Source organism: Archocentrus centrarchus, chromosome 20, assembly GCF_007364275.1.
Source record: "Archocentrus centrarchus isolate MPI-CPG fArcCen1 chromosome 20, fArcCen1, whole genome shotgun sequence".
NCBI lineage: Eukaryota > Metazoa > Chordata > Actinopteri > Cichliformes > Cichlidae > Archocentrus > Archocentrus centrarchus.
The window spans coordinates 27,675,650-27,700,139 of record NC_044365.1 but is presented as its reverse complement, the minus strand read 5'-3'; the positions used below and the strand labels follow the sequence as shown (position 1 = coordinate 27,700,139).

The 24,490-nt window shown below is 40.2% G+C and overlaps 2 protein-coding genes and 1 long non-coding RNA gene across 3 annotated transcripts in view; 2 read left to right on the top strand and 1 right to left on the bottom strand.

Annotated features, from left to right (window-relative positions):
- pi15a (peptidase inhibitor 15a) overlaps window positions 1-24,490 on the bottom strand; it is a 63,568-nt gene that overhangs the window by 2,084 nt on the left and 36,994 nt on the right. The window lies entirely within an intron of this gene.
- LOC115799867 (histone-lysine N-methyltransferase set-1-like) lies at window positions 10,142-21,284 on the top strand. Its single transcript, XM_030757169.1, has 11 exons — window positions 10,142-10,600; window positions 11,371-11,510; window positions 11,593-11,752; window positions 11,943-12,135; window positions 15,046-15,105; window positions 15,429-15,488; window positions 16,522-16,581; window positions 16,905-16,964; window positions 17,288-17,347; window positions 20,888-20,947; window positions 21,267-21,284. Exons 2-11 carry the CDS (start codon window positions 11,396-11,398, stop codon window positions 21,282-21,284), a joined length of 846 nt encoding a protein of 281 aa, XP_030613029.1. The 5' UTR covers window positions 10,142-10,600; window positions 11,371-11,395.
- Window positions 22,316-23,275, top strand: LOC115799612 (uncharacterized). Its single transcript, XR_004021610.1, has 4 exons — window positions 22,316-22,422; window positions 22,623-22,735; window positions 22,823-22,894; window positions 23,185-23,275. It is a non-coding gene; the product is annotated as an uncharacterized LOC115799612 (long non-coding RNA).

Genomic DNA, 24,490 nt, shown 5'->3' with positions numbered 1-24,490 from the left:
CAACGCAAACACACACACACACAAATGCACACACTCAGACACACAATCACACAAAACTCCTTCATGTGCAGTCTTCCCAAGGCCCCAGATGATATTCCCTCAGTCTCAGAGTGCTGGTCCTTGTTTGCGCAGTGAACCCAGTGACTTCGAAAGAGGTTGAAGTATATTATCATATTATCAGTGGAGTAATTGGGGCATTATTTGGGGCACATGCTTCTCCGAGGGGGCCTGGGTATGTTTTGAAAAGGCATTCTTTTTTAGACAGCGCATTTATTTACCTACAACATATTGTTCCAAGTTTCCCTCATGCTTTCCCCCCTCTCCAGAGGCCTCCTGAATCCTAGAGTTGATGCCAGTACAGCAGAGGGGATGAGGTGCACTAGTGAAAAAAAGGGAAAGCAAGAAAGAATAGCCTGCAGCCCATAGAAAGACTCAACAAGTGTTTCATTACGTTTCTAGATGGCAGAAGATTTCAAAATTCAAGTGCAGGGAGGAAAATGAGTAAATAGAATTTGTTTGCAAATGGAATTTGCATGAATGGTACAGAGCATCAAGTACAACTATGCACTTTCTATTCATGAAGGTTTAAGCAAATTAGTCTTATTGGACACTTTTTGACCAATGGTCTGGAGTGCATTGCACTGACTTGAACAATTCAATAAGTAACAAAATCTCCTGAGGATGCCTCCTTGCTCTGTCCATGATTCCAGCAATCAAAGCACATGCTGCAGACTCCAGCTCAGCTGTGCACTCCACCCAAGGTTATTGTTACTTCGCTGGCAGAATCCACCATGCATGGGAAAGAGATCGGCAGCATGTGAATGGACATATGAAAAAAGAGGCAGAACGACTTGAAAAACCAACAGTTTTCAGAACAGTTTGAAAAGTTACAGTGTATAGCAGTGGATTGCCTACATTTATAATTTTTAACAGGGCTATCTTGATGGTTTACATTTGGCTGAGCATTCACTGTGTGGCCTTTTAAGTGTGATGTAAATAAATAGCTTGTTGTTTTTGCTTACTTGCTGAGAATCCAAAAAACTATCCTCTCTGGATAGTTTCTGACTTCATGACCACTCTAGGTGGGTGATTGGTTTTTTTATAACTCATGCATCTGGATGCTGCAATTATGGATGTGTGTCTGCTAGACCTGTCCTCTGCTAATTCGAGTCACAGAACTGGACCTCTTGGCTGTGTTTGTCGCATTGGTGCCTGTGAAGCTTTTTAATGGAATTATCTGACTAATATTACAGCTTTATGTGTGGTACAGAACATCCAAGAAGTTGGTGCTTCAGTTTGCTGATTCTATTACATAGCGTTATTTTGCAGACGTGTGTCTGTGCTTTGCATCCACTCAGTTTATGGATGCAGATCACTAACCAAGCTAGCTCAAAGTGGCTGATGACTTAGGTCGTCACCTTTTTATCCAAAGGTGGTAACTGCTGGCTCGAGAAAACAAGCAAAGGATGAGGGTTCAAACTGTGGATTCCAGAACCAATAGGAAGTGTCACATGGTTATAGCCATCTTTTATATAGTCTATGGTTTTGCCCAGCTGATGCTAATCTAAGTTAACAATCTGCAAGATCTCACTTGACATCGATTTGAATAAAAATTTATTAGCTTAGTCAAACAAATCTAGAGAGTATTTGGAAACCCCCATGCAAACTCCAGTTGCAAGGGAAAAATGTGTATTCCCCAGTCAATTGGTGACTGGTTCATAGTGGCTGCTGGTTGTCGCCAGGTGAAAACACAAAGAGGGCGCTGCACCAAAAACCTTGCTGTGATTGCTTTGGTTACTAGCAAATTGCTGCAGTCGCCCATAGTTTGCATGGAAAATGCCGACTCGTCTGCAAACACTTAACATTTACTCTCTGAGCAGTAGTAGTGCAACTTGAAAAAAAAAATGCAACACAAACTGGAAAGGGAGAGCATCCGCCTTCAAAGTAACAGCTGCAAGCAATACATTTCAAAAGGCACAATTTTAACTTTGAAGGCGAGTGGTCTCAGTTTCCGGTTTGCATCGCATTTTTCACATTTCATTTTCACTGCTTTTTGGCGAGTGTTTCTCATGCTATCAAAAACATGCTAAGTCAACGCTCATGGAAAGTTTGCTTTTAGCTGCTTACTGCAGCAGTCCTTAGGATGGGTAAAATAAAGATGAACTAAATAGCATTAAAGATTTTAAATTTTCTATGCAAATTTTGTTGATTTGGGCAGACGTAGGCTAGATCTTTTTCCATTTTGTGTGATATAAATTTTCTCAGAAAGTTAGTTGTATTCCAGTCTGTCAAATTATTCCTTTAATCAACTATGTAGACTAGTACATGTGACTGAATCACAAAAACAATTTTTCAGCCTTTATACATTGAGTTTGATCGAAGAAACTTCAAACAAACCAAAGGCTTTATACTAAATGTTACCTTTTTGCCATTGGGGAAGCTTAAGGGTGGAGATGTGATGTCATGAGTTGGTTTTTGTTGGCTGTGGGGCAGAAAGAAATAGTGACATTTCAAGACTAGTTTACATTGGTAAAAAGCCCAGCCTCTAACTCCAAGCTGTCTCGGCTGCTTTCTTCCACACACAGCTGTTAAGCATTGTATCAGTGGAATATACAGTTACATAGCAAATAGTGTATGTTTTACACAGTCTGCTACCTTTAACAGCGGTTGTTACAGTGAAAAAAAAACGCATGGGTGAGAAAACCTCAACCCAGTGTCCTCATCAGAAGTTCAGGAGTGGATTATTACTCCCTTCTTCTCCAAAGGAAAAGAAGCGCAGTAATTAAGTCAATAAATAATTCAGTCTTCTCTTCAAAGTGCCCTTACTGAGCTTTACTTTGATTTTAAATTGAATTCCTGCTTTGTTTAGACTGTGTATACACCATGGTGTTATAACCTCATTGCTTGCAGTGACAGTTGGTACAGAAACTACTTATTGCTGTGACTTTGGAACTTTTTCCACAACTTCAGTCACAAGAGGGAAACAGAGGGTAAAAACCATCAAGGGTAAGTTAAAGAATACATATCAAGTGACCCTGAGAGCAATTGAGGTTTAGATCCAGCAGCATTTAAAGACCAGTTTTCTCCCACTTGAAATGGGTAATAAACCTGAGTGACATAAGAGACAATAGACAAACTAAGAAGTTGCTGCACCAACAGCTTTGGTCAGGGGCCTGTAAAGTGGTACAGAAAAACTTAGCAAACATTTTGTCAGCAGAACATACACAATTAAACACCCTTTTTCCCGTAACACTCTTTAGAGTGTGGAAAAAAAAAAAACCCTGAAGGATTACTAGCAAGGGGGGGATTCTTCAGGAATAAGCCATTCAGCTTGTGTATCTATTTTTGACATGTTACATTCCTTTGCCCCCAGATATTCGCACCCGTCTATTAGACATCTACGGCCATCTTTGATGCGCGGGCCTTGTTAGACTGGACAGAGACGTTTCTGTGGTCACACACAGACATTTCTCAAGAGGTTCAGATGTCAGCTGAGAGCAAGACAGGCAAACATGAAAAACTCCAGCAAGACCTAAACTTAGAGCCAAGACTTTTTATGATGTATCTTTATGACAGCAGGTAAGAAAAACTATCACCTTGGACTCAGGAGCGACCTGCCAAAATCAAAACAACCAACATATTTCTTCTTTGAGATGTCATTTGATGGCAGATATTGTTAAGGTTTTTTTTTAAAGCAGACATGATTGTTTTGGGGGGGTTTCAGCAGTTTGCCTTTTATGTTTGAATAGTTAAAGAAAGATGTGACTGTTGCTAGCAGTGACGTCTGTATTTTATGATATTCAACCAAAGCAATAACTGATTGATTTTTGGTGTGGCACCTTCATTGCAACCAGTTTCACCCAGCGACAGCTAGCAACTGCCAATCAGTTGGGGAATACACGTTTCTCTAGCAACCAGTGGTCGTATCACATCTAATCTGGCAGACAAGCCTCGAGCAATGTGCACATGAGGTCAGGTGAGAAACTTCAACAGGTAATTAGGAGCTACCTAGAAGACACTACTGGCACCTTTTTGTATCTGTACTAAATCCAACATAAACATCAAGTTGTAGTATTATCTGTCATGGTCCTGGGCCGTCTGCCCAGTGTTTTGTGTTTAGTTTTATTTTCCCTGAGTTTTTATTTCCCAGTTTGTTTTGATGTTCTTGTTCCCTTTGTCCCTGTGTCCCCTGCATCTATGGTCTTGTGTCTGTTTTGTCATTTTGTCTTAACCCTGACCTCCTGTGTTTTCATATTGAGTTTTATTCCTAGTGTTGTGACTAGTCTGCGTCTCCGTCCCGTGTCTGTGTGCCAGTCCCCCGTGTTTAGTCTGCGTGTACCTTGGTTAGTCACTTCCTGTTTTATTTTGCCAGTCTTGTTTTCCCTGTGCTTTGTGTTTTAGTTTTGCTTCCCCTGTGTTATTAGTTTCATTTGCTTCACCTGCTGTGCCCTGCTGTTTCCTCTTGCCCTGATTACCTATTGTGTATTTAAGCCCTTAGTTTTCATCTGTTCTTTGTCACGTCGTCTTCAATGTTTATGACTCCCGCTACTGTGTGTGTGTGTGTGTGTGTGTGTGTGTGTGTGTGTGTGTGTGTGTGTGTGTGTGTGAGTTTGCTTCTGTCAAAATTGGGGACTTGGATCAGCTCACACACCAGTCAATTGGGGGCTCCATTGCCTTTGGGGACCAAAACCACCGTCCCCAATTAGATTTGCCCCTTACAGTGATCAGCATGCTCTAAAACATATTTTAATCCAAAAATCTCCACTGTCCCTAAAAGTGACATTTTTCGGTTTTTTTGTGTGTGTGTATGAGCTTTCCCTCGTAATTTCTCACAATCTGTGTATAACTCTATGTTGCCCCCTAGTGGAAGTGTGTGAAATTGTTTAGGACCCAACGGAGAGCTCAACTTTTGCCTGATGATAATTATTTATTATTTAAAGTTAACTTATCTTTAAGACCAAATAGTAGGCCATAATTTTCCTGATTAAAAAAAGTCCTAAGCAGTTTAAAACCTTTCTAAAAAACTTAAAATAGCTTTCTAAATTTGTACTAAATATAAAAAGAATATGCCAGGGGTATGTTAGCATTGAACTGTGTCGTTAGCATTAGCTATACTGTCTAACTCTAAATGTTGGTGTCAAAAAAACTGTATGCTTATTACTTTGCCAAGCCAAGCCAAGCCAAGCCAAGTTTATTTATAAAGCACTTTAAAAACAGTAACCACTGACCAAAGTGCTGTACATAAAACACATCAGGACAAGACAAGATAAAATTTAAAAAGGTAATTTAAAAAAATATATAAATAAATTTTTACATAAATAGAATAAAATAAATAAAAACTATAAAATACACAGTTTATCCTAAAAAATAAATAAAATAAAACAAAACAAAACAGCAGCTCATACTAGTCAAAGGCCAAATGAAAAAGATATGTCTTAAGAGCAGATTTAAAAGTGGCCAGTGACGAGGCCTGTTTAATGCCCAATGGCAGTGAATTCCAGAGTCTAAGAGCTGCCACAGCAAAGCCTCTGTCTCCTCTGAGCCTCCGCTGTGTCCTCGGCACATCAAGGTGCAGTTGGTCAGCTGATCGGAGTGACTGGGAAGGAGCATTTAAGTGCAGAAACTCAGAGAGATAAGGTGGAGCACAGCCATGTAATGACTTAAAAACAAATAAAATGGACTCTTTGGTGGTGTAAATAAACTTTTAAAGGTCTGACTACTCCAAGCCTATGTTTAGTGTTTACTGTGAACATTATATTTCATCCTTTTTCCTCCAGCAATTTACCTAACATAACACAATTACTTTAAATAATGACATATTTAGGTATACTTTCTAAAGAGAGAGAAAAAAAGAATTATTAACAAGGTTAGAGAATTAATTTAAAAAAGAAAATTTGCATAACTGATTGTTAACTAAAATGTGGTTTTCTTTTTAGTGCCTTTAAATTATTTTAATGTATTACATTTTAATGTAACATTTCCTTTAATATGCTGTTCTTTGTTGAAAAGCTCTTTTAACTATCTTTGGTATGAACTGTTTTGTATTAATAAAACTCATATTTTCCTCATCAAACAATTTTGATTTGATTTTTTGGCAACTAGATGGAGGACACTGGAACATCCAAAAAGGATCGATTGATGTGATTTTGTAACTGTGCCCAAAAACTATTTTTAATATTTCACGAGAAGCAATTATAATGATGTGAAGCAGTTACACAAAAATATTGGTGCAGTTTCTGTTCATATTTGCTTGCACTTTTTTATATACAGAATAATAGGAGATCTATGCTGGGGCTTTACATGAATTACCGAACATCCTTGATACTGGTGTTACAACCTATTTTAGATGTTTCTGAAATTTCAGTTAAATTTCATTTAAGATTTGGAACAGTAATCTGAAGTTTGGAGAAAGAGCTAAGCTAAATTTGAATTTCAGTGTTAACACCTTTTAGGCATGCAACATTAGTACATAAAACCTAATTACTAGCTAACCTAATTTGGTTAAGAGCTGAACAATAAAGAGAAAACGATCCAAAACCCTTCAAATAATTGAACTAAATTCATATCATAATTACAAGACTGCCCTGGATATGAAGCTCTGGCACCCTGTGCCTCTTGAGGTTCAAACTGCACAACCCTCATGCAGGAGCTTTTAATCCAGGCTTAACATGGTAAGCTCCTCCTATACGATAAGCTACCATTAATTGGCATCAGTCACCATAGCAAAATTGCAAACAATCAAAACACCAAATATTAAGCAGTATCCAGAGCTAATGATAAAACTGTGATGCCATTAATTTGTTTGATTACAGCTTGTGTATATAAGGCTTTGGAGACCACTAGCTCTGGTTTGGTATTCTACACTGGAAAAAAAAAAAACACCTGACAGTAAGATGAAAACAAACAACACATCCTTTCATCCTAAACCAGCTACCACTAGGTGCCCTTGTGACAATGAAGAGTCTAAAAATAAAAGAAAAAATTAAATCCTGGATTCAAGGGACAAAATTAGTTTCTTCTGTAGGGTGGCTGGACTGTGCCCTAGAGATAGGGTGAAGAACTCTGTCTGGTGGAGCTCAAAGGAAAGAAACTGCTCCACCACACTGAAATTAGTCAACTGAGGTGGTTTAGCATGTGATCAGGTTGTCCACTTGGTACTTCTCTGGGCACATCCCAGTGACTGGGATCTCCCCAGAGAAAATCTAGAGTTTGCTGGAGAGACTATATATCCCTTTTGGCCTGGGAACACATTGGGATCCACCGAAATGAGCAGCAAAGTATTGCCTGAGACACTGTAAAACCGTTCCTGATTTGGTGGCTGTCTCATTGTTGACCCTCAAATGCAGCTGTTTCTGTAAATACTAAAGCAGATATAATTTATTAAAAACTACATCTTGTACATCCTCCTTGATGTCTACAACATCAAGGAGGCATACAGCTCATCACCTCTGCCTCCCCTGGGGGGCTCAGATCACAACCTGGTTCATCTCCAGCCTGTGTACAAACCCTTGGTACACAGAGAACCAGTTGTGACACACACAGTGAAGAAATGGTCTGAGGAGACTGAAGAAGCTCTGAGAGACTGCTTTAGCTCCACTGTGTGGGAAGAGCTTTGTGCCCCTCATGGGGAGGACATCGACAGCATCACGGACTGCATCACTGATTACATCAATTTCTGCGTGGAAAACACTGTGCCCACCAGGAGGGTACGGTGTTTTTCAAACAACAAACCCTGGATCAACTCTGAAATAAAGGCTCTCCTGAAGGAGAAGAAGAGAGCCTTTAGATCAGGAAATAAGGAGGAGCTGAGAGCCGTGCAGAAGGATCTGAGAAGGAAAATCAGGGATGGAAAAAACATCTACAGGAAGAAGATGGAGGACCAGCTACAGCAGAGCAACATCAGTGGGGTTTGGAGGAGTTTGAACTCAATTTCAGGCCACAAACCAAGCCCTAGGGTTGTGGGAGACTTAGAGTGGGTGAACAACCTGAACCAGTTCTTTAACAGGTTTGACCAGCCACCTACCCCTCCCCCAGCCCAGTCCCCCCTGCTGTCAGCCCCACCATCTTTAATGACTGCCAACCTTTCTTCTTCTTGGGACCTCACACCTCTCAGCTCTCAGCCATCACCCACCCCCTTCACTTCTGAGGACTCCATCTCACAACCCCCATCCCCCACCTCCATCTTATCCCTCTCAACTCATCATGTGAGGAAGGAGCTACGTAAAATCAAGGTGCGAAAGGCTGCTGGTCCAGACGGCATCAGCTCCAGGCTCCTGAGGTGCTGTGCAGATCAGCTGTGTGGCATCATGGGATACATGTTCAACCTGAGCTTGAAGCTGGGGAAAGTACCACAACTGTGGAAGACCTCCTGTGTGGTACCGGTACCAAAGACCAAACATCCAAAGGATCTTAGCAGCTACAGGCCGGTAGCCCTGACATCGCATCTAATGAAGACCCTCGAGAGGCTGGTCCTCAACCATCTACGCCTCATGGTGTCGTCTTCGTTGGACCCGCTGCAGTTCGCCTACCGGCCTGGCATCGGGGTGGATGACGCCATCATCTACCTCCTGCACCGAGCTCTGACCCACCTGGAGAAGCCTGGAAGCACTGTGAGGATCATGTTCTTTGATTTCTCCAGTGCTTTTAACACCATCCAGCCAGGACTTCTGAGAGACAAGCTGGAACTGTCAGGAGTGGACCATCACATCTCCGAGTGGATACTGGACTACCTCACTGACCGCCCACAGTACGTGAGGACACAGGGCTGTGTCTCTGACAGGCTGGTCTGCAGTACGGGGGCCCCACAGGGAACTGTGCTGGCACCGTTCCTCTTCACCCTCTACACTGCAGACTTCTCCATCAACTCCCCACGCTGCCATCTGCAGAAGTTCTCTGACGACTCTGCCATAGTTGGCCTCATCACAGGTGAGGATGACTCAGAGTACAGACAGTGGACTCAGGACTTTGTGGACTGGTGCCAGCGGAACCACCTCCTGATCAACGCTGCTAAAACCAAGGAGCTGGTGGTGGATTTCCGCAGGCGCAGACCCACCACACGGACACCGGTGAACATCCAGGGAGTGGACATTGAGATAGTGGACTCTTATAAGTACCTGGGTGTTCACCTAAACAATAAACTGGACTGGACTCATAACACTGATGCGCTCTACAGGAAGGGTCAGAGCAGACTCTACCTGCTGAGAAGGCTGAGGTCTTTTGGAGTGCAGGGGACACTCCTGAAGACCTTCTATGACTCTGTGGTGGCATCAGCCATCTTCTATGCAGCAGTATGTTGGAGCAGCAGCTTGTCTACAGCTGAGAGGAAGAGGATAGACAAGCTCATCAGGAAAGCCAGCTCTGTCCTAGGATGTCCTCTCGACTCAGTGCAGGTGGTGGGAGACAGAAGGACTCTGACCAAAATAACATCACTGATGGACAAGGTCTCCCATCCCATGCATGAAACTGTTGCTGAGCTGGAGAGCTCCTTCAGTGACAGACTGCTGCATCCTAAATGCACAAAGGAGCGTTACCGCAGATCCTTCCTCCCAGCAGCTGTAAGACTTTATAACCATCACTGCTCCCAACAAAAACCACAATAGCCTACACAATGTAGGATAATATATAATATACTGTAAATAGTCCGGCCTGTTAAGGTTCAACACACAGGCACATCATGTACATTGTATATAGTGTTATTATTAGTAGTATTAAGGTTAATCTTGTTTGTTGATTTTATATATATATATATATATTCTTTTCTTAATAGTGTAAATTGTTATATTTTTATTTATATTTATAATAACTGCGGCTGCTGTTACACCCAAATTTCCCCTCTGTGGGACAATAAAGGCTGTTTCTTCTTTCTTCTTCTTCTTCTTCTTCTTCTTCTTCTTCTTCTTCTTCTTGTACTTAATTGAACATACCAATATCCCAGAATTTTAAATGACTACATCAGGAGTCACCAACCTGGTTCTCCCTGGGCACCAAGTAGTATGAGTAGCCCGTGGAGTTGTTCCAAAATTAGATAAATCATTAAGTGATATAATTTTTAAAAAGCTGTATGTATCAATTTGGTAGCCCTTCGTATCACTTAGTACCCACGAAGTAGCTCTTAGCAGCCAAAAGGTTGGTGACTCCTGGACTACATGCTAAACTCTTTATTTAGCTTCTTTTATTTATTAGCAATGTAGTTCTGTAATTTATTTTTATTTATTTAATTTTACTTATCAACTTTATTTGAATATGTAAAAAACTATTTCAATCTAAGATAGAATATAATTACGACCTAATATTACTCTTTACATATTGTTACACTGTTTTGATAAAATGGAGCAATAACATCAACAACAATAAATAAGTAAAGCCATATTATTAAAACATTTAAAATATAAAAGTGATACTTAAGGCAACAGTTGGATTGTTTTTGCAAACAAAAGATTTTTGTTTTTTTTTATATTGGCCCTGCTGTCCTTACAGCAAGAGGGAAGGACAGCAGGGGAGGGGCGAGGAGGTATGGTCAGGCCTCAATGTCACGGTAGGCCTTTGCTACAGTCATGGCGGTGAGCACTGGAGAGCAGCAGCATGTGGAGCAAGTTTAAAGGTATGAAAAGTAGATTTAGACCTTTAGACCAATTTTTTATAACAAGGTAGTGTCTGAAAAGCAAAATCTACCAAAACATGAAATTTCAGTATTTTTCCCCTGATGGTTTTTTTTTCTGACTCTCTGTTAGTTAGCTAGGTGTGCCCTTGAAAATTTAGAAAATGAGTTTAAGCTAATTAGCCGGAATTAGTTAGCCACATGTAAATTAGACATTCAGAGCTGCTTAGCTTAGCTTCGCTTAGCTTAAATCAGCTTCGCTTAGCTTAAATCAGCTTCGCTTAGCTTAACTTAGCTTCGCTTAGCTTAACTTAGCTTCGTTTAGCTTAGCTAAGGCTTTTTTGGTTAAACTTGGTCTTTGACAAACAAACTTTAAATAGTTTAGGTCATTTTAGCTTTCTATGCTATGATGATTCCAATTTGAAAACATAAGTGTATTAGCAGCCTTACAAATTTAATGTGCAAGCTAACCATGAGGTTAATTAAGAGGTGCTAATTAAACAGCAAAACTCACTGAGCATCATGAACAGCACTATCATTTTTTTCTTTAAACAATGTGACACACATAAGCTGCAGGGTCTTATTTATCTTCTGGGGCTTTGCAGTGAACTGTAACTTAAAAGTAGAAATGTTAAATTTCAACGTAATATGTAATCTTTAAAAGTATATAATACTCTATATAGTTCCATCTTCTATTTCTGCTTGAGCAATGTTATCATGCGCTTTGATAGGGAACCAGGGGAATAACAAGGTTTTTAAATCCCTCTTTACAGAGAGAAAACAGGTTTGATAGTAACAATGAAAACATCTATAAGGAGAAGAAGAGTTCAACCTCAACATGACGCAGAATACTATATTAAGCTGAAAATTGACAAGACTGGTCTAACAGAACAGTTCATCAACCCATGCAAAGGTATGGTGTCATTTTTACATTTGCAAAGTTAGATCACCAATAAACTTTTTAAAAAAAAGACCAATATTTTCTTCTTTTAAAGGTCGTGGTGTAATTGCCACACAGCTTTTCAAACAGGGAGATTTTATCCTTGAATACCGTGGAAAGCTTTCTAAAGTGGATCCTTACCTTCAAAGAGATAAATTCAATGATACAGTGGAAGTTTTTTTGTTTGATTTCAAATGGAAAGGGACCTGCTGGTGGTAAGATATATTTCATATTACAATATATTATGGACCTATGTTATACTTTTAAAATGGGTTGTCCCAAGATCTTAAAAACTATGCAAAGGTAATACAATACAATTTTAGCAACTACCTGTAATTCATTTGATATAGACATCTGATATACATCTTACTGATTTACTCTGATGTTGATGCTGTTTTCTTCAAGCATTGATGCTTCTATTGAAGACAAGTCACTGGGACGACTAGTGAACGATGACCACCGAAGGCCTAACTGTAAGATGAAAACAGTTGAAGTTGAAGGGATACCACATCTTTGCCTGTTTGCCCTCCGAGACATTGAACCAGGAGAAGAAATAACTTATAACTACGGAAAAGCTGATTGGCCTTGGCGCAAGATGGTAAGCCAATTTACTGCACACAATGTAAAATGAGATATGTTTTGCCATATTTTAATTTGACTCAAACATATACATAAACTGTGCATTTAAAACACATAAAAATTCTTCAGATCAAGGTGTTCTTATTTTTAACACTGAGATTTAAAGTCTTGTTTTTATTTTAACTAGGTATCAGTGTTTTGAATGTCAGTACACATTTTGGCAATTGCTTTGCTGATGTTTGAATGGCCCATAGTATAAATTAACTCTACACATGTAAATAGTTATCTATCTGATAGTTTTAAATAAAAGATATATTCAGCACAAAAAATTGTTTTGCATAGTCACAGACTGCAATTATAGGCTCTTGAGATTTTTGGTTTTATTTATTAACTTTCTAGTAGCAGTAGATGACAACAAATGAATGCAGGTAAATGCAATGTTCTGAAATCCTCATGTCACTTTGGAAAAGACAGGATACAGAGCAATTTAGAATTCAAATTTGGATGAAGAAATCCATGGCCAAATCATAACAACTACTGCATCACCAAAGAATCTATTATTTATTGTCCAAAACAACCCACACTCTTGTAAGCATGATGTTCTGAAATCCTTCATTATGTCAATGTTTTAAAGCAACAGAAAACCTACCAATCAGTATCAGTACAGAGACAGAGAAATCTATCCAAAAGTCATGGAGCATACCTTAATACAAGCAATTCTTTAAAAATCAGAGAGTTAATTTTATTTATCAGTGCCCTCAGCCGGATTTTGATTTATTGTCCTCATTTAGGTTAAAGGAGAGTGTATTTGTATTTCTATATGATTTTTAGTAATCAGAGGGTTCATGGATTTATCCATTCCCTCAGTAGAATTTCTCTGTGATTGTCCTCATTTAGGTTAAAGGAGAGTGTATTTCTGTTAGAAACGTCCCCAAAAGTCAAAAAAGTGAGGCGTGCTGGGGACTATGTCTAGATATGTTTTGGTACTTTTTAATGAAGTTATGTTTTTGTTTTCAGGAGAAATCTTCTTCCCCTGAAGTCAGCAACCAAACTGGCAATGATGAACACCGCCATCAGGTAAGTTTCATCTGCACAAGTCCTTCAGTATGTCTAAGTTTTAAAAGTACAGGACATATACCAATCTAAATCAGGACCTAGATGAAGTAATCTATCCTAAAATCATAAAACATGCCTTAACAGCAGCAGATTTTTAGTAATCAGAGGGTTCATGGTTTTATCCATTCCCTCAGTAGACTTTCTCTGTGATTGTCCTCATTTAGGTTAAAGGAGAGTGTATTTGTGTTAGAAATGTCCCCAAAAGTCAATAAAGTGAGGCGTGCTGGGGACTATATCTGGATATGTTTTGGTAGTTTTTAATGAATTTATGTCATTCTTTTAAGGACAAATCCACCCCTGAAGTGAGCAACCAAACTGGCAATGATGAACACTGCACTCAGGTAAGTTTCATCTGCACAAGTCCTTCAGTATGTCTAAGATTTAAAAATACAGGACATAAACCAATCCAAATCAGGACCTAGATGAAGTAATCTATCCTAAAATCATAAAACATGCCTTAACAGCAGCAGATTTTTAGTAATCAGAGGGTTCATGGTTTTATCCATTCCCTCAGTAGACTTTCTCTTTGATTGTCCTTATTTAGGTTAAAGGAGAGTGTATTTGTGTTAGAAACATCCCCAAAAGTCGATAAAGTGAGGCGTGCTGGGGACTATGTCTAGATATGTTTTGGTACTTTTTAATGACGTTATGTTTTTGTTTTAAGGACAAATCTTCTTCCCCTGAAGTGAGCAACCAAACTGGCAATGATGAACACCACGCTCAGGTAAGTTTCATCTGCACAAGTCCTTCAGTATGTTTAAGATTTAAAATACAGGACATATACCAATCCAAATCAGGACCTAGATGAAGAAATCTATCCTTAAAATCATAAAACATGCCTTAACAGCAGCAGATTTTTAGTAATCAGAGGGTTCATGGTTTTAACCATTCCCTCGCTAGACATTCTCTGTGATTGTCCTCATTTAGGTTAAAGGAGAGTGTATTTGTGTTAGAAATGTCCCCAAAAGTCAATAAAGTGAGGCGTGCTGGGGACTATATCTGGATATGTTTTGGTAGATTTTAATGAAGTTATGTCTTTGTTTTCAGGACAAATCTTTTACCCCTGAAGTCAGCAACCAAACTGGCAATGATGAACACCGCCATCAGGTAAGTTTCATCTGCACAAGTCCTTCAGTATGTCTAAGATTTAAAAATACAGGACATAAACCAATCCAAATCAGGACCTAGATGAAGTAATCTATCCTAAAGTCATAAAACATGCCTTAACAGCAGCAGATTTTTAGTAATCAGAGGGTTCATGGTTTTATCCATTCCCTCAGTAGACTTTCTCTTTGATTGTCCTTATTTAGGTTAAAGGAGAGTGTATTTGTGTTAGAAACATCCCCAAAAGTCGATAAAGTGAGGCGTGCTGGGGACTATGTCTAGATATGTTTTGGTACTTTTTAATGACGTTATGTTTTTGTTTTAAGGACAAATCTTCTTCCCCTGAAGTCAGCAACCAAACTGGCAATGATGAACACCACGCTCAGGTAAGTTTCATCTGCACAAGTCCTTCAGTATGTTTAAGGTTTAAAAATACAGGACATAAACCAATCCAAATCAGGACCTAGATGAAGAAATCTATTCTAAAATCATAAAACATGCCTTAACAGCAGCAGATTTTTAGTAATCAGAGGGTTCATGGTTTTAACCATTCCCTCGGTAGACTTTCTCTGTGATTGTCCTCATTTAGGTTAAAGGAGAGTGTATTTGTGTTAGAAACGTCCCCAAAAGTCAATAAAGTGAGGCGTGCTGGGGACTATATCTGGATATGTTTTGGTAGATTTTAATGAAGTTATGTCTTTGTTTTCAGGACAAATCTTCTACTCCTGAAGTCAGCAACCAAACTGGCAATGATGAACACCGCCATCAGGTAAGTTTCATCTGCACAAGTCCTTCAGTATGTCTAAGATTTAAAAATACAGGACATATACCAATCCAAATCAGAACCTAGATGAAGTAATCTATCCTAAAATCGTAAAACATGCCTTAACAGCAGCAGATTTTTAGTAATCAGAGGGTTCATGGTTTTATCCATTCCCTCAGTAGACTTTCTCTATGATTGTCCTCATTTAGGTTAAAGGAGAGTGTATTTGTGTTAGAAACATCCCCAAAAGTCGATAAAGTGAGGCGTGCTGGGGACTATGTCTAGATATGTTTTGGTACTTTTTAATGAAGTTATGTTTTTGTTTTCAGGAGAAATCTTCTTCCCCTGAAGTCAGCAACCAAACTGGCAATGATGAACACCGCCATCAGGTACGTTTCATCTGCACAAGTCCTTCAGTATGTCTAAGATTTAAAAATACAGGACATATACCAATCCAAATCAGAACCTAGATGAAGTAATCTATCTATGGGGTGGCTGTAGCTCAGTAGATAGAGCAGGTCACCTACTGATCGGAAGGTCAGCGGTTCGATTCCAGGCTACTCCAGGCTACATGCCAATGTATCCTTGGGCAAGATACTTAACCCCAAGTTGCTCTCCGACCGTCCTGTCGGAGTATGAATGTGTGTGAATGATAGTTAATTAAAAGCACTTAGCTTAGTAGAAACATGGAAGTGCTTGTATGAATGTGAGTGCATGGGTAAATGTAAAACATGTTGTGTAAGCGCTTTGAGTGCTCTGATTGGGTAGAAAAGCGCTATATAAGAGCTAGTCCATTTACCATTTACCATATCCTAAAATTGTAAAACATACCTTAACAGCAGCAGATTTTTAGTAATCAGAGGGTTCATGGTTTTATCCATTCCCTCAGTAGACTTTCTCTATGATTGTCCTCATTTAGGTTAAAGGAGAGTGTATTTGTGTTAGAAACGTCCCCAAAAGTCAATAAAGTGAGGCGTGCTGGGGACTATATCTGGATATGTTTTGGTAGATTTTAATGAAGTTATGTCTTTGTTTTCAGGACAAATCTTCTACCCCTGACGTCAGCAACCAAACTGGCAATGATGAACACCGCCATCAGGTAAGTTTCATCTGCACAAGTCCTTCAGTATGTCTAAGATTTAAAAATACAGGACATATACCAATCAAAATCAGGACCTAGATGAAGTAATCTATCCTAAAATCATAAAACATGCCTTAACAGCAGCAGATTTTTAGTAATCAGAGAGTTCATGGTTTTATCCATTCCTTCAGTAGACTTTCTCTATGATTGTCCTCATTTAGGTTAAAGGAGAGTGTATTTGTGTTAGAAATGTCCCCAAAAGTCAATAAAGTGAGGCGTGCTGGGGACTATATCTGAATATGTTTTGGTAGTTTTTAATGAATTTATGTCATTCTTTTAAGGACAAATCTTCTACCCCTGAAGTCAGCAACCAAACTGGCAATGATGAACATCACGATCAGGTAAGTTTCATCTGCACAAGTCCTTCAGTATGTTTAAGATTTAAAAATACAGGACATACACCAATCCAAATCAGAACCTAGATGAAGAAATATATCCTAAAATCATAAAACATGCCTTAACAGCGGCAGATTTCTAGTAATCAGAGGGTTCATGGTTTTATCCATTCCCTCAGTGGACTTTCTCTTTGATTGTCCTCATTTAGGTTAAAGGAGAGTGTATTTGTGTTAGAAACATCCCCAAAAGTCGATAAAGTGAGGCGTGCTGGGGACTATGTCTAGATATGTTTTGGTACTTTTTAATGAAGTTATGTTTCTGTTTTCAGGAGAAATCTTCTTCCCCTGAAGTGAGCAACCAAACTGGCAATGATGAACACTGCGCTCAGGTAAGTTTCATCTGCACAAGTCCTTCAGTATGTTTAAGATTTAAAAATACAAGACATAAACCAATCCAAATCAGGACCTAGATGAAGAAATCTATCCTAAAATCATAAAACATGCCTTAACAGCATCAGATTTTTAGTAATCAGAGGGTTCATGGTTTTATCCATTCCCTCAGTAGACTTTCTCTTTGATTGTCCTCATTTAGGTTAAAGGAGAGTGTATTTGTGTTAGAAAAGTCCCCAAAGGTCAATAAAGTGAGGCGTGCTGGGGACTATATCTGGATATGTTTTGGTAGATTTTAATGAAGTTATGTCTTTGTTTTCAGGACAAATCTTCTTCCCCTGAAGTCAGCAACCAAACTGGCAATGATGAACACCGCCATCAGGTACGTTTCATCTGCACAAGTCCTTCAGTATGTCTAAGATTTAAAAATACAGGACATATACCAATCCAAATCAGAACCTAGATGAAGTAATCTATCCTAAAATCATAAAACATGCCTTAACAGCAGCAGATTTTTAGTAATCAGAGGGTTCATGGTTTTATCTATTCCCTCAGTGGACTTTCTCTTTGATTGTCCTCATTTAGGTTAAAGGATTAAGATTAAGATAAGATAGTGTTTATTTGTCACATGCACAGTTATACACAGTACAATGCACAGTGAAATGTATTTTGTACCTGCAACCATATATACACACACATATAAATAAGAAGAATAAAAATTTAAAAAAAGTAATTCACACTATACACTATACTCTATATACTATACACTATACACACTTTTATAAATTATAATATTTACATTGTGCAATAATGGTCCAGTTAGGGCTCAGAGTTGAGCAGACGGATGGCTTGTGGGTAAAAACTCTTCTTCAACCTTTCAGTCTTAGTCCTCAGGCAGCGGTAACGCCGGCCTGATGGAAGCAGGGAGAAGAGAGAGTGTCCGGGGTGGCTGGGCTGTTTTAGGATCTTCATGGCCCTCAGCCTGCACTGCTTGGTGTAAATGTCCTGCAGGTTGGGGAGGGTGGTTCTGATGGTCCGTTCAGCTGAACGACCCACCCTTTTTAGGGCCATGAAGTCCTGCTTGGTGCAGTTTCCCATCCAGGTGGTGATGCTCCCACGCATGATGCTCTCGATGGTGCAGGTGTAAAAGTTCCTGAGCACCTTGAGTGGGAGCTTGAAGTCTCTCAGCCGCCTGAGGAGGTAGAGACGCTGTCTGGCCTTCTTCACAGTGATGTTTATGTGATGAGTCCAGGACAGGTCCTGTGAGATGGTCACTCCCAGGTATTTGAAAGTGTCCACTCTTTCCACCTCAGCACCACTGATGACAAGTGGATGGTAGTCCCTCTGCTGCTTCCTGCTGAAGTCCACGATCAGTTCCTTTGTTTTGCTGACGTTGAGCAGGAGGTGGTTCTCCTGGCACCAGTTCTCCAGGCGGGAGACCTCTCTCCTGTAGGCTGTCTCCTCATTGTGAGAGATTAGTCCCACAACAGCAGTGTCGTCAGCAAACTTGATGATGACGTTGGACTCTGACGTGGCCTCGCAGTCATGGGTGTACAGTGAGTACAGCAGAGGGCTGAGCACACAGCCTTGGGGGGATCCAGTGTTGAGGGTGAGGGAGGATGAGGTGAGGTGACCCACTCGTACCACCTGTGGTCTGCTGGTCAGGAAGCTGTGAACCCACCTGCACAGGGATGGGCCCAGGCCCAGGTCCAGCAGCTTAGAGACCAGCCTGGAGGGAACGAAGGTGTTGAATGCTGAGCTGTAATCTACAAACAGCACTCTCACATAGTTCCCCTTACCAGTGTCTATGTGTGAAAGGGTCTTGTGGAGGAGGAAGGATATGGCGTCATCTGTGGATCTGTCTGGCCAGTATGCAAACTGTAGTGGGTCGAGGGTGGTGGGCAGTGAGGAGGTGATGAATGTCTTGATGAGTCTCTCAAAATACTTCATCACCACAGAGGTAAGCGCTATGGGCCTGAAGTCATTGGGGCTGCTGGGGTGTGGTTTCTTTGGGACAGGGACTATGATGGACTTTTTAAAGCAGGTGGGAATCACACACAGTTTCAGTGAGAGGTTGAATATCAGTGTAAACACAGGTGCCAGCTGGTCAGCGCAGGTCTTAAGGACACGTCCACTAATACCGTCTGGTCCAGCCGCTTTCCTAGTGTTTACACGTCTAAACGCCCTCCTCACGTCGCGCTCCGTCACAGTGAGTGTCTCCACCCCTCCGGCCGGGAGCGCAGCGGGCTGTCGGCTTCCCGACTCAAAGCGCGCAAAGAAGATGTTGAGTTCATCAGCCAGAGAAGCGTCGGCACTCACCGGGTGTGTGTGTGGTGCTTTGTAGTCCGTGATGGTGCGTAGTCCCTGCCACAGTCCCCTGGAGTCAGACTGTTGTAGTTGCTGTTCCAGTCTGCGGCCGTAGCGATGTTTAGCCTCTTTCACCGCTCTGCGGACGTTGTATGATGCAACCTTGTAGTCCTCCATGTTCCCAGAGGCGAGGCCAGAGTTGTAGGCAACGGTGCGGGACCTCAGGGCGTCGCGGACAGATTTATCCACCCCACGGCTTCTGGTTGGGAAAAGTCCTGATGGTCCTCCTAAGTGAAGTGTCATCAACAACTTCCCAATAAATCCCACAACAGTTTCCGTAAACTCCTCGATGTCTCCGCCCGCGCTGCTGCGAAACATGTCCCAGTCGGTTGAATCCAACGCACCCTGCAGAGCGGCCTCTGTTTGATCAGACCACCGTGTCACTTCTCTCACAGCAGGGGGTTCCTGCCTGAGCCGTTGTTTGTATTTCGGCATGAGAAGGACAGCGGTGTGGTCAGACTTCCCAAAAGGCGGAAGAGACTTTGCTTTGTAGCCCTCTTTGAATGGAGAGTAGCAGTGGTCTAGGGTCCTCTCTCCTCTGGTGGGGCAGTCGATGTGTTGAATCAACTCCGGTATCAGCTTTTTCAAGTTTGCACTGTTAAAGTCCCCGGCTACAATAAGAGCCGCATCACGCTGGTTAGCCTGATAGGTGGAAATCGCCTCATGTAGCTCGGATAGTGCAGTGTTTGTGTCCGCCTGAGGTGGAATATAGACGGCGCTGAAGATGACCGAAGTGAACTCGCGGGGCAGGTAGTGGGGGCGGCATTTCAGGGTTAGGAGCTCCAGGTTAGGTGAACATGATTGTTTCAGAGGGACAACATTCCTACTGTCACACCAGTTGTTATTAATCATTAGGCACACACCTCCTCCTCTTGATTTTCCAGACTCACTCGTTCTGTCCGTGCGATGAACACTGAAGAACTCCGACGGCTGTACGGCATGGTCCGGTATGAGGGGGGTCAGCCATGTCTCCGTGAGACAGATGATGTTGCAGTCCCTTATGTCCCTCTGAAACTGTATCCTGGCCCTGAGTTCGTCCAGCTTGTTATCCAGTGACTGGACATTAGCCAACAGGATGCTCGGCAGTGGCGTTTGTGCGCTCTGCGCCTCAGCCTCTCTCTTACGCCGGCGCTTTTCCCTCGGGCCTTGTCCGTGACCTGGGTGCTCCGCGCCGTCCTATGTTTGAGCTGGCCCACTGGAAACGCAGTATCTCCTGGGGCCAAGCCGGGTCGGGAGAAAAAGGTGTCAGAATACAGCCAGAGTGCTGTATTCTGATATTAAAAAGAGTCTGTCTGTCATACGACATATGACACAGAGCAGGCGGAATTATAAAATCGAGAATTAAAGCTAAACCTAATATATACAAACAAAGCGTAGGAGCAGGTACGACGGCTGCTGACCTCACCGGCGCCATCTTGATATTGATATGAAGGAGATATGAAGGAGAGTGTATTTGTGTTAGAAATGTCCCCAAAAGTCAATAAAGTGAGGCGTGCTGGGGACTATGTCTAGATATGTTTTGGTACTTTTTAATGAAGTTATGTTTTTGTTTCAGGACAAATCTTCTTCCCCTGAAGTGAGCAACCAAACTGCCAATGATGAACACTGTGCTCAGGTAAGTTTCATCTGCACAAGTCCTTCAGTATGTTTAAGATTTAAAATACAGGACATATACCAATCCAAATCAGGACCCTAGATGAAGAATATATCCTAAAATCATAAAACATGCCTTAACAGCAGCAGATTTTTAGTAATCAGAGGGTTCATGTTTTTAACCATTCCCTCAGTAGACTTTCTCTGTGATTGTCCTCATTTAGGTTAAAGGAGAGTGTATCTGTGTTAGAAACGTCCCCAAAGTCAATAAAGTGAGGCGTGCTGGGGACTATATCTGGATATGTTTTGTAGATTTTAATGAATTTATGTCTTTGTTTCAGGAGAATCTTCTACCCTGAAGTCAGCAACCAAAACTGGCAATGATGAACACCACGATCAGGTAAGTTTCATCTGCACAAGTCATTCAATATGTCTAAGATTTAAAAATACAGGACATATACCAATCCAAATCAGGACCAAAATGAAGAAATCTATCCTAAAAAAATAAAACGTGCCTTAATAGCAGCAGATTTTTAGTAATCAGAGGGTCATGGTTTTATCCATTCCACTCAGTAGACTTTCTTTTTGATTGTCCTCATTTAGGTTTAAAGGAGAGTGTATTTGTGTTAGAAACGTCCCCAAAAAGTCAATAAAGTGAGGTGTTGCTGGGACTATATCTGGATATGTTTTGGTAGATTTAATGAAGTTATGTTTTTGTTTTCAGGACAAATCTTCTACCCCTGAAGTGAGCAACCAAACTGGCAATGATGAACACCGCCATCAGGCAAGTTTCATCTTCACAAATCAATCTAATTGAATTTAGGTTATTTATATAGCTCTAATTCACAACAAATGACGTCTCGAGCCACTTTACCAAAAGATAAAGAAATAAATCATTTCAATTCAGTCATATATACATTCCAGTCGATCCTAGTTATCAAGCAGTACAGTAAACTTAATTTTTCAGTCATTTAAAAAGTTTCTGTCTAAGTAAATTCCACAGATTTCATCCAGTTATTGACCGTGATGTTCTAACAGCCTTCATTTTGGCATTGATTTCGAAAGACAAGACATTGACCAATCAAAATCAGGAGCAAAATGAACACTAAAGAGATTTTACTGTAGATTTTTGTCTCTTTTAGTGATGCTTAACCAATAACATTTTTAAACAAGAACTTGAAATTGATTTAACAAATGCTTCAAAGTTACAATAGTTTTTCTTCAAAAGCAATTAATGGATTAGAATGGTTATAATTGTGTGGTAACAATCCATTTGTGAAATTAGATGTCTTTTTTCAGTTGAATAAAATATACAAACTAGATGACTGTTTCTTTTTTTCTCTTTTTTTTTTTTCTTTTTTAATTATTTAGTCACGGTTAACCAAGCTGCGTCACAGAATGGCAGAGGAGGAGCATAATGCTAAAGAAAAACATTACACCATGATTTTAATGAAACGTGCAAAACTAGCACAGGAACTGGCAAAACTGGATGCTCTTGTGAGTACTGTACTTGATTATTTAGCAAGTGTGTACAAACAGGCTTGAATATATTTGTGTAATGGATGACAACATTTCTTATGTTAAGTGTACTGGACATGCAACACTCTGGCCGGGCAGCAGCATTTATATTTAAAGTTGTTGCTGATTTGATTTTCTCTTTTACAAACTAACATGCCATTTTACGTTCTTGTTCACAGCTAAAATCCCAGCCTGAAAATACTACTGACATGAGTTCTCAGCATGATATTCAGGTACCATTACAACTTGCAGCCTATAAAAGGGATATTCAGATGTTTGATGAGTGGGACAGGTAGTGTATGAATTGTGATGTAATGACAAAAAGATTTATGTCAAATATTTGTCTACTATATAATGCATTTTTTTTTAATCTTCATAGCCACTACCTTCATCTGATAGTTCCTTCTTGGAGGAATTAAGGACCAGCGAAAGATTGGAAAAAGAGCAGCAGGTAACCGAAAGTCTGGTAACAAGTCTTTAAATTTAACATAGTTCATTGCTGTTCAGTCTACTTCAGTGTTATTATTCCTTTTCATCTCCTTCAACAAACAAAAGGCATATTCAAAAAAGAAATGTACAGTTTGAATTTTTTGTTGTACCAGTATTACTTTTATTACTTTTACTGTTTTTACTTTTCTATTACTTTTACTATTTCCTTATTTGGATTTTTAGTCCACAATAATAAATTGTAATAATTATAATATTTCTAGAGACTCAATCTTTTTGTTAATCCTTTTTAAGGCAAGAGTTCCTTCTGTATTTTCCACATCACCAATTCAACCTGAAAATTGCTCTGTTGAATACTTAAAAAAGAGGCCATCAAGAAAAACAGGTATTTTTTTATATTACTGTTGATCTTTAAATGGCTTCCACTTTTAAACTTTTCAAACCCAAATGCTTCACTTATGCCCTAAATATTAAATCGATGTTTTTTCCTTAAGGTCTCTACATATACAGAAACATCTTTTGATGAATCTGATTACACAGACTATAGTGATGCTGATTATATTCCAGACTCTGAAGGAAGTTCCTCTCAGAAAGACGAAGATGTGCCTCTTAATCCAATTGCAAAGAAGCCTCTGCCTTCTCTGCGATACCCCATTTATCGCCATCAAAACAAGATATTTCTTCAGAAATTTCAGTGAATAGAAATGTTACCATTAGTCCTAAGAAGATCTCTGAAACTCCAAGAAAGAGAAGGTTCTTATCCCAAAGTGCAACAAATAGCAATGAAAGTACACCAAAGAAAAGCAGAGTTGAAGAGATTTCGGACTCAATCAGAGTGTTACCACCTTTAAAGTCTGGAAATCGCCGTGTGTATAATAAGAGAAACTATTGTCTGTATTGTCTCCAACCCACATCAAAACTTGCACGACACCTGGAGGCTGTACATAAAAATGTAGAAGAGGTTGCTCTTGCCTTTCAATTTCCCAAAAATTCGAGAGAGACGCAATAGGTTGAACATGCTTAGAAGACGTGGAAACTTTGCCCATAATGCCAGTGTGGTCAAGAGGGGAGCCGGTGAGCTCCAGGCCTGCTATAGACCAAGGAAATCCAGGGGTGCCATTGATTTCATTCACTGTTATCACTGCCAAGGACTCTATGCTAAGAAAACACTGTGGAAGCACATGAGAAGATGCCCAGCAAAGAAAGAAAGTAATGAAGACTCCAAGAATGGGAAGCAGAGAGTTCGATCCAAATGTGCACTGAAAACTGCTGTTGCTCGTGACATTGGAGAGGGTTTGAAAACTGTTATTTCCTGTATGAAATATGATGAAATTACTCAATTAATTCAAAATGACCAACTTCTTCTGCAGTTTGGACAGCACCTGTATGATCTGAATGGCTCAAGAAAGAACAGAATGACTACATAAGGCAAGGCTTAGGGAGCTTGGGCGACTGCTTCTTACGACTCGGAAGAATACTGCCATTCAAAAGGCAGAGGAACTGATTTATCCTGCGAATTCAATCATTTGATATCTGCAGTGAAAGAGTTGGCTGGGTACAATCAGAGGGAAATACCTTCCAAAACCTTCCTTGGCTCTAA

Coding starts and splice junctions, on each gene's coding strand:
- LOC115799867 (XM_030757169.1), top strand. CDS start 11,396: ATGAAAACATCTATAAGGAGAAGAAGAGTTCAACCTCAACATGACGCA. Junction 12,136..15,045: donor ATTGGCCTTGGCGCAAGATG/GTAAGCCAATTT, acceptor CTTTGTTTTCAG/GACAAATCTTCTACTCCTGA. Junction 15,489..16,521: donor ATGATGAACACCGCCATCAG/GTACGTTTCATC, acceptor CATTCTTTTAAG/GACAAATCTTCTACCCCTGA.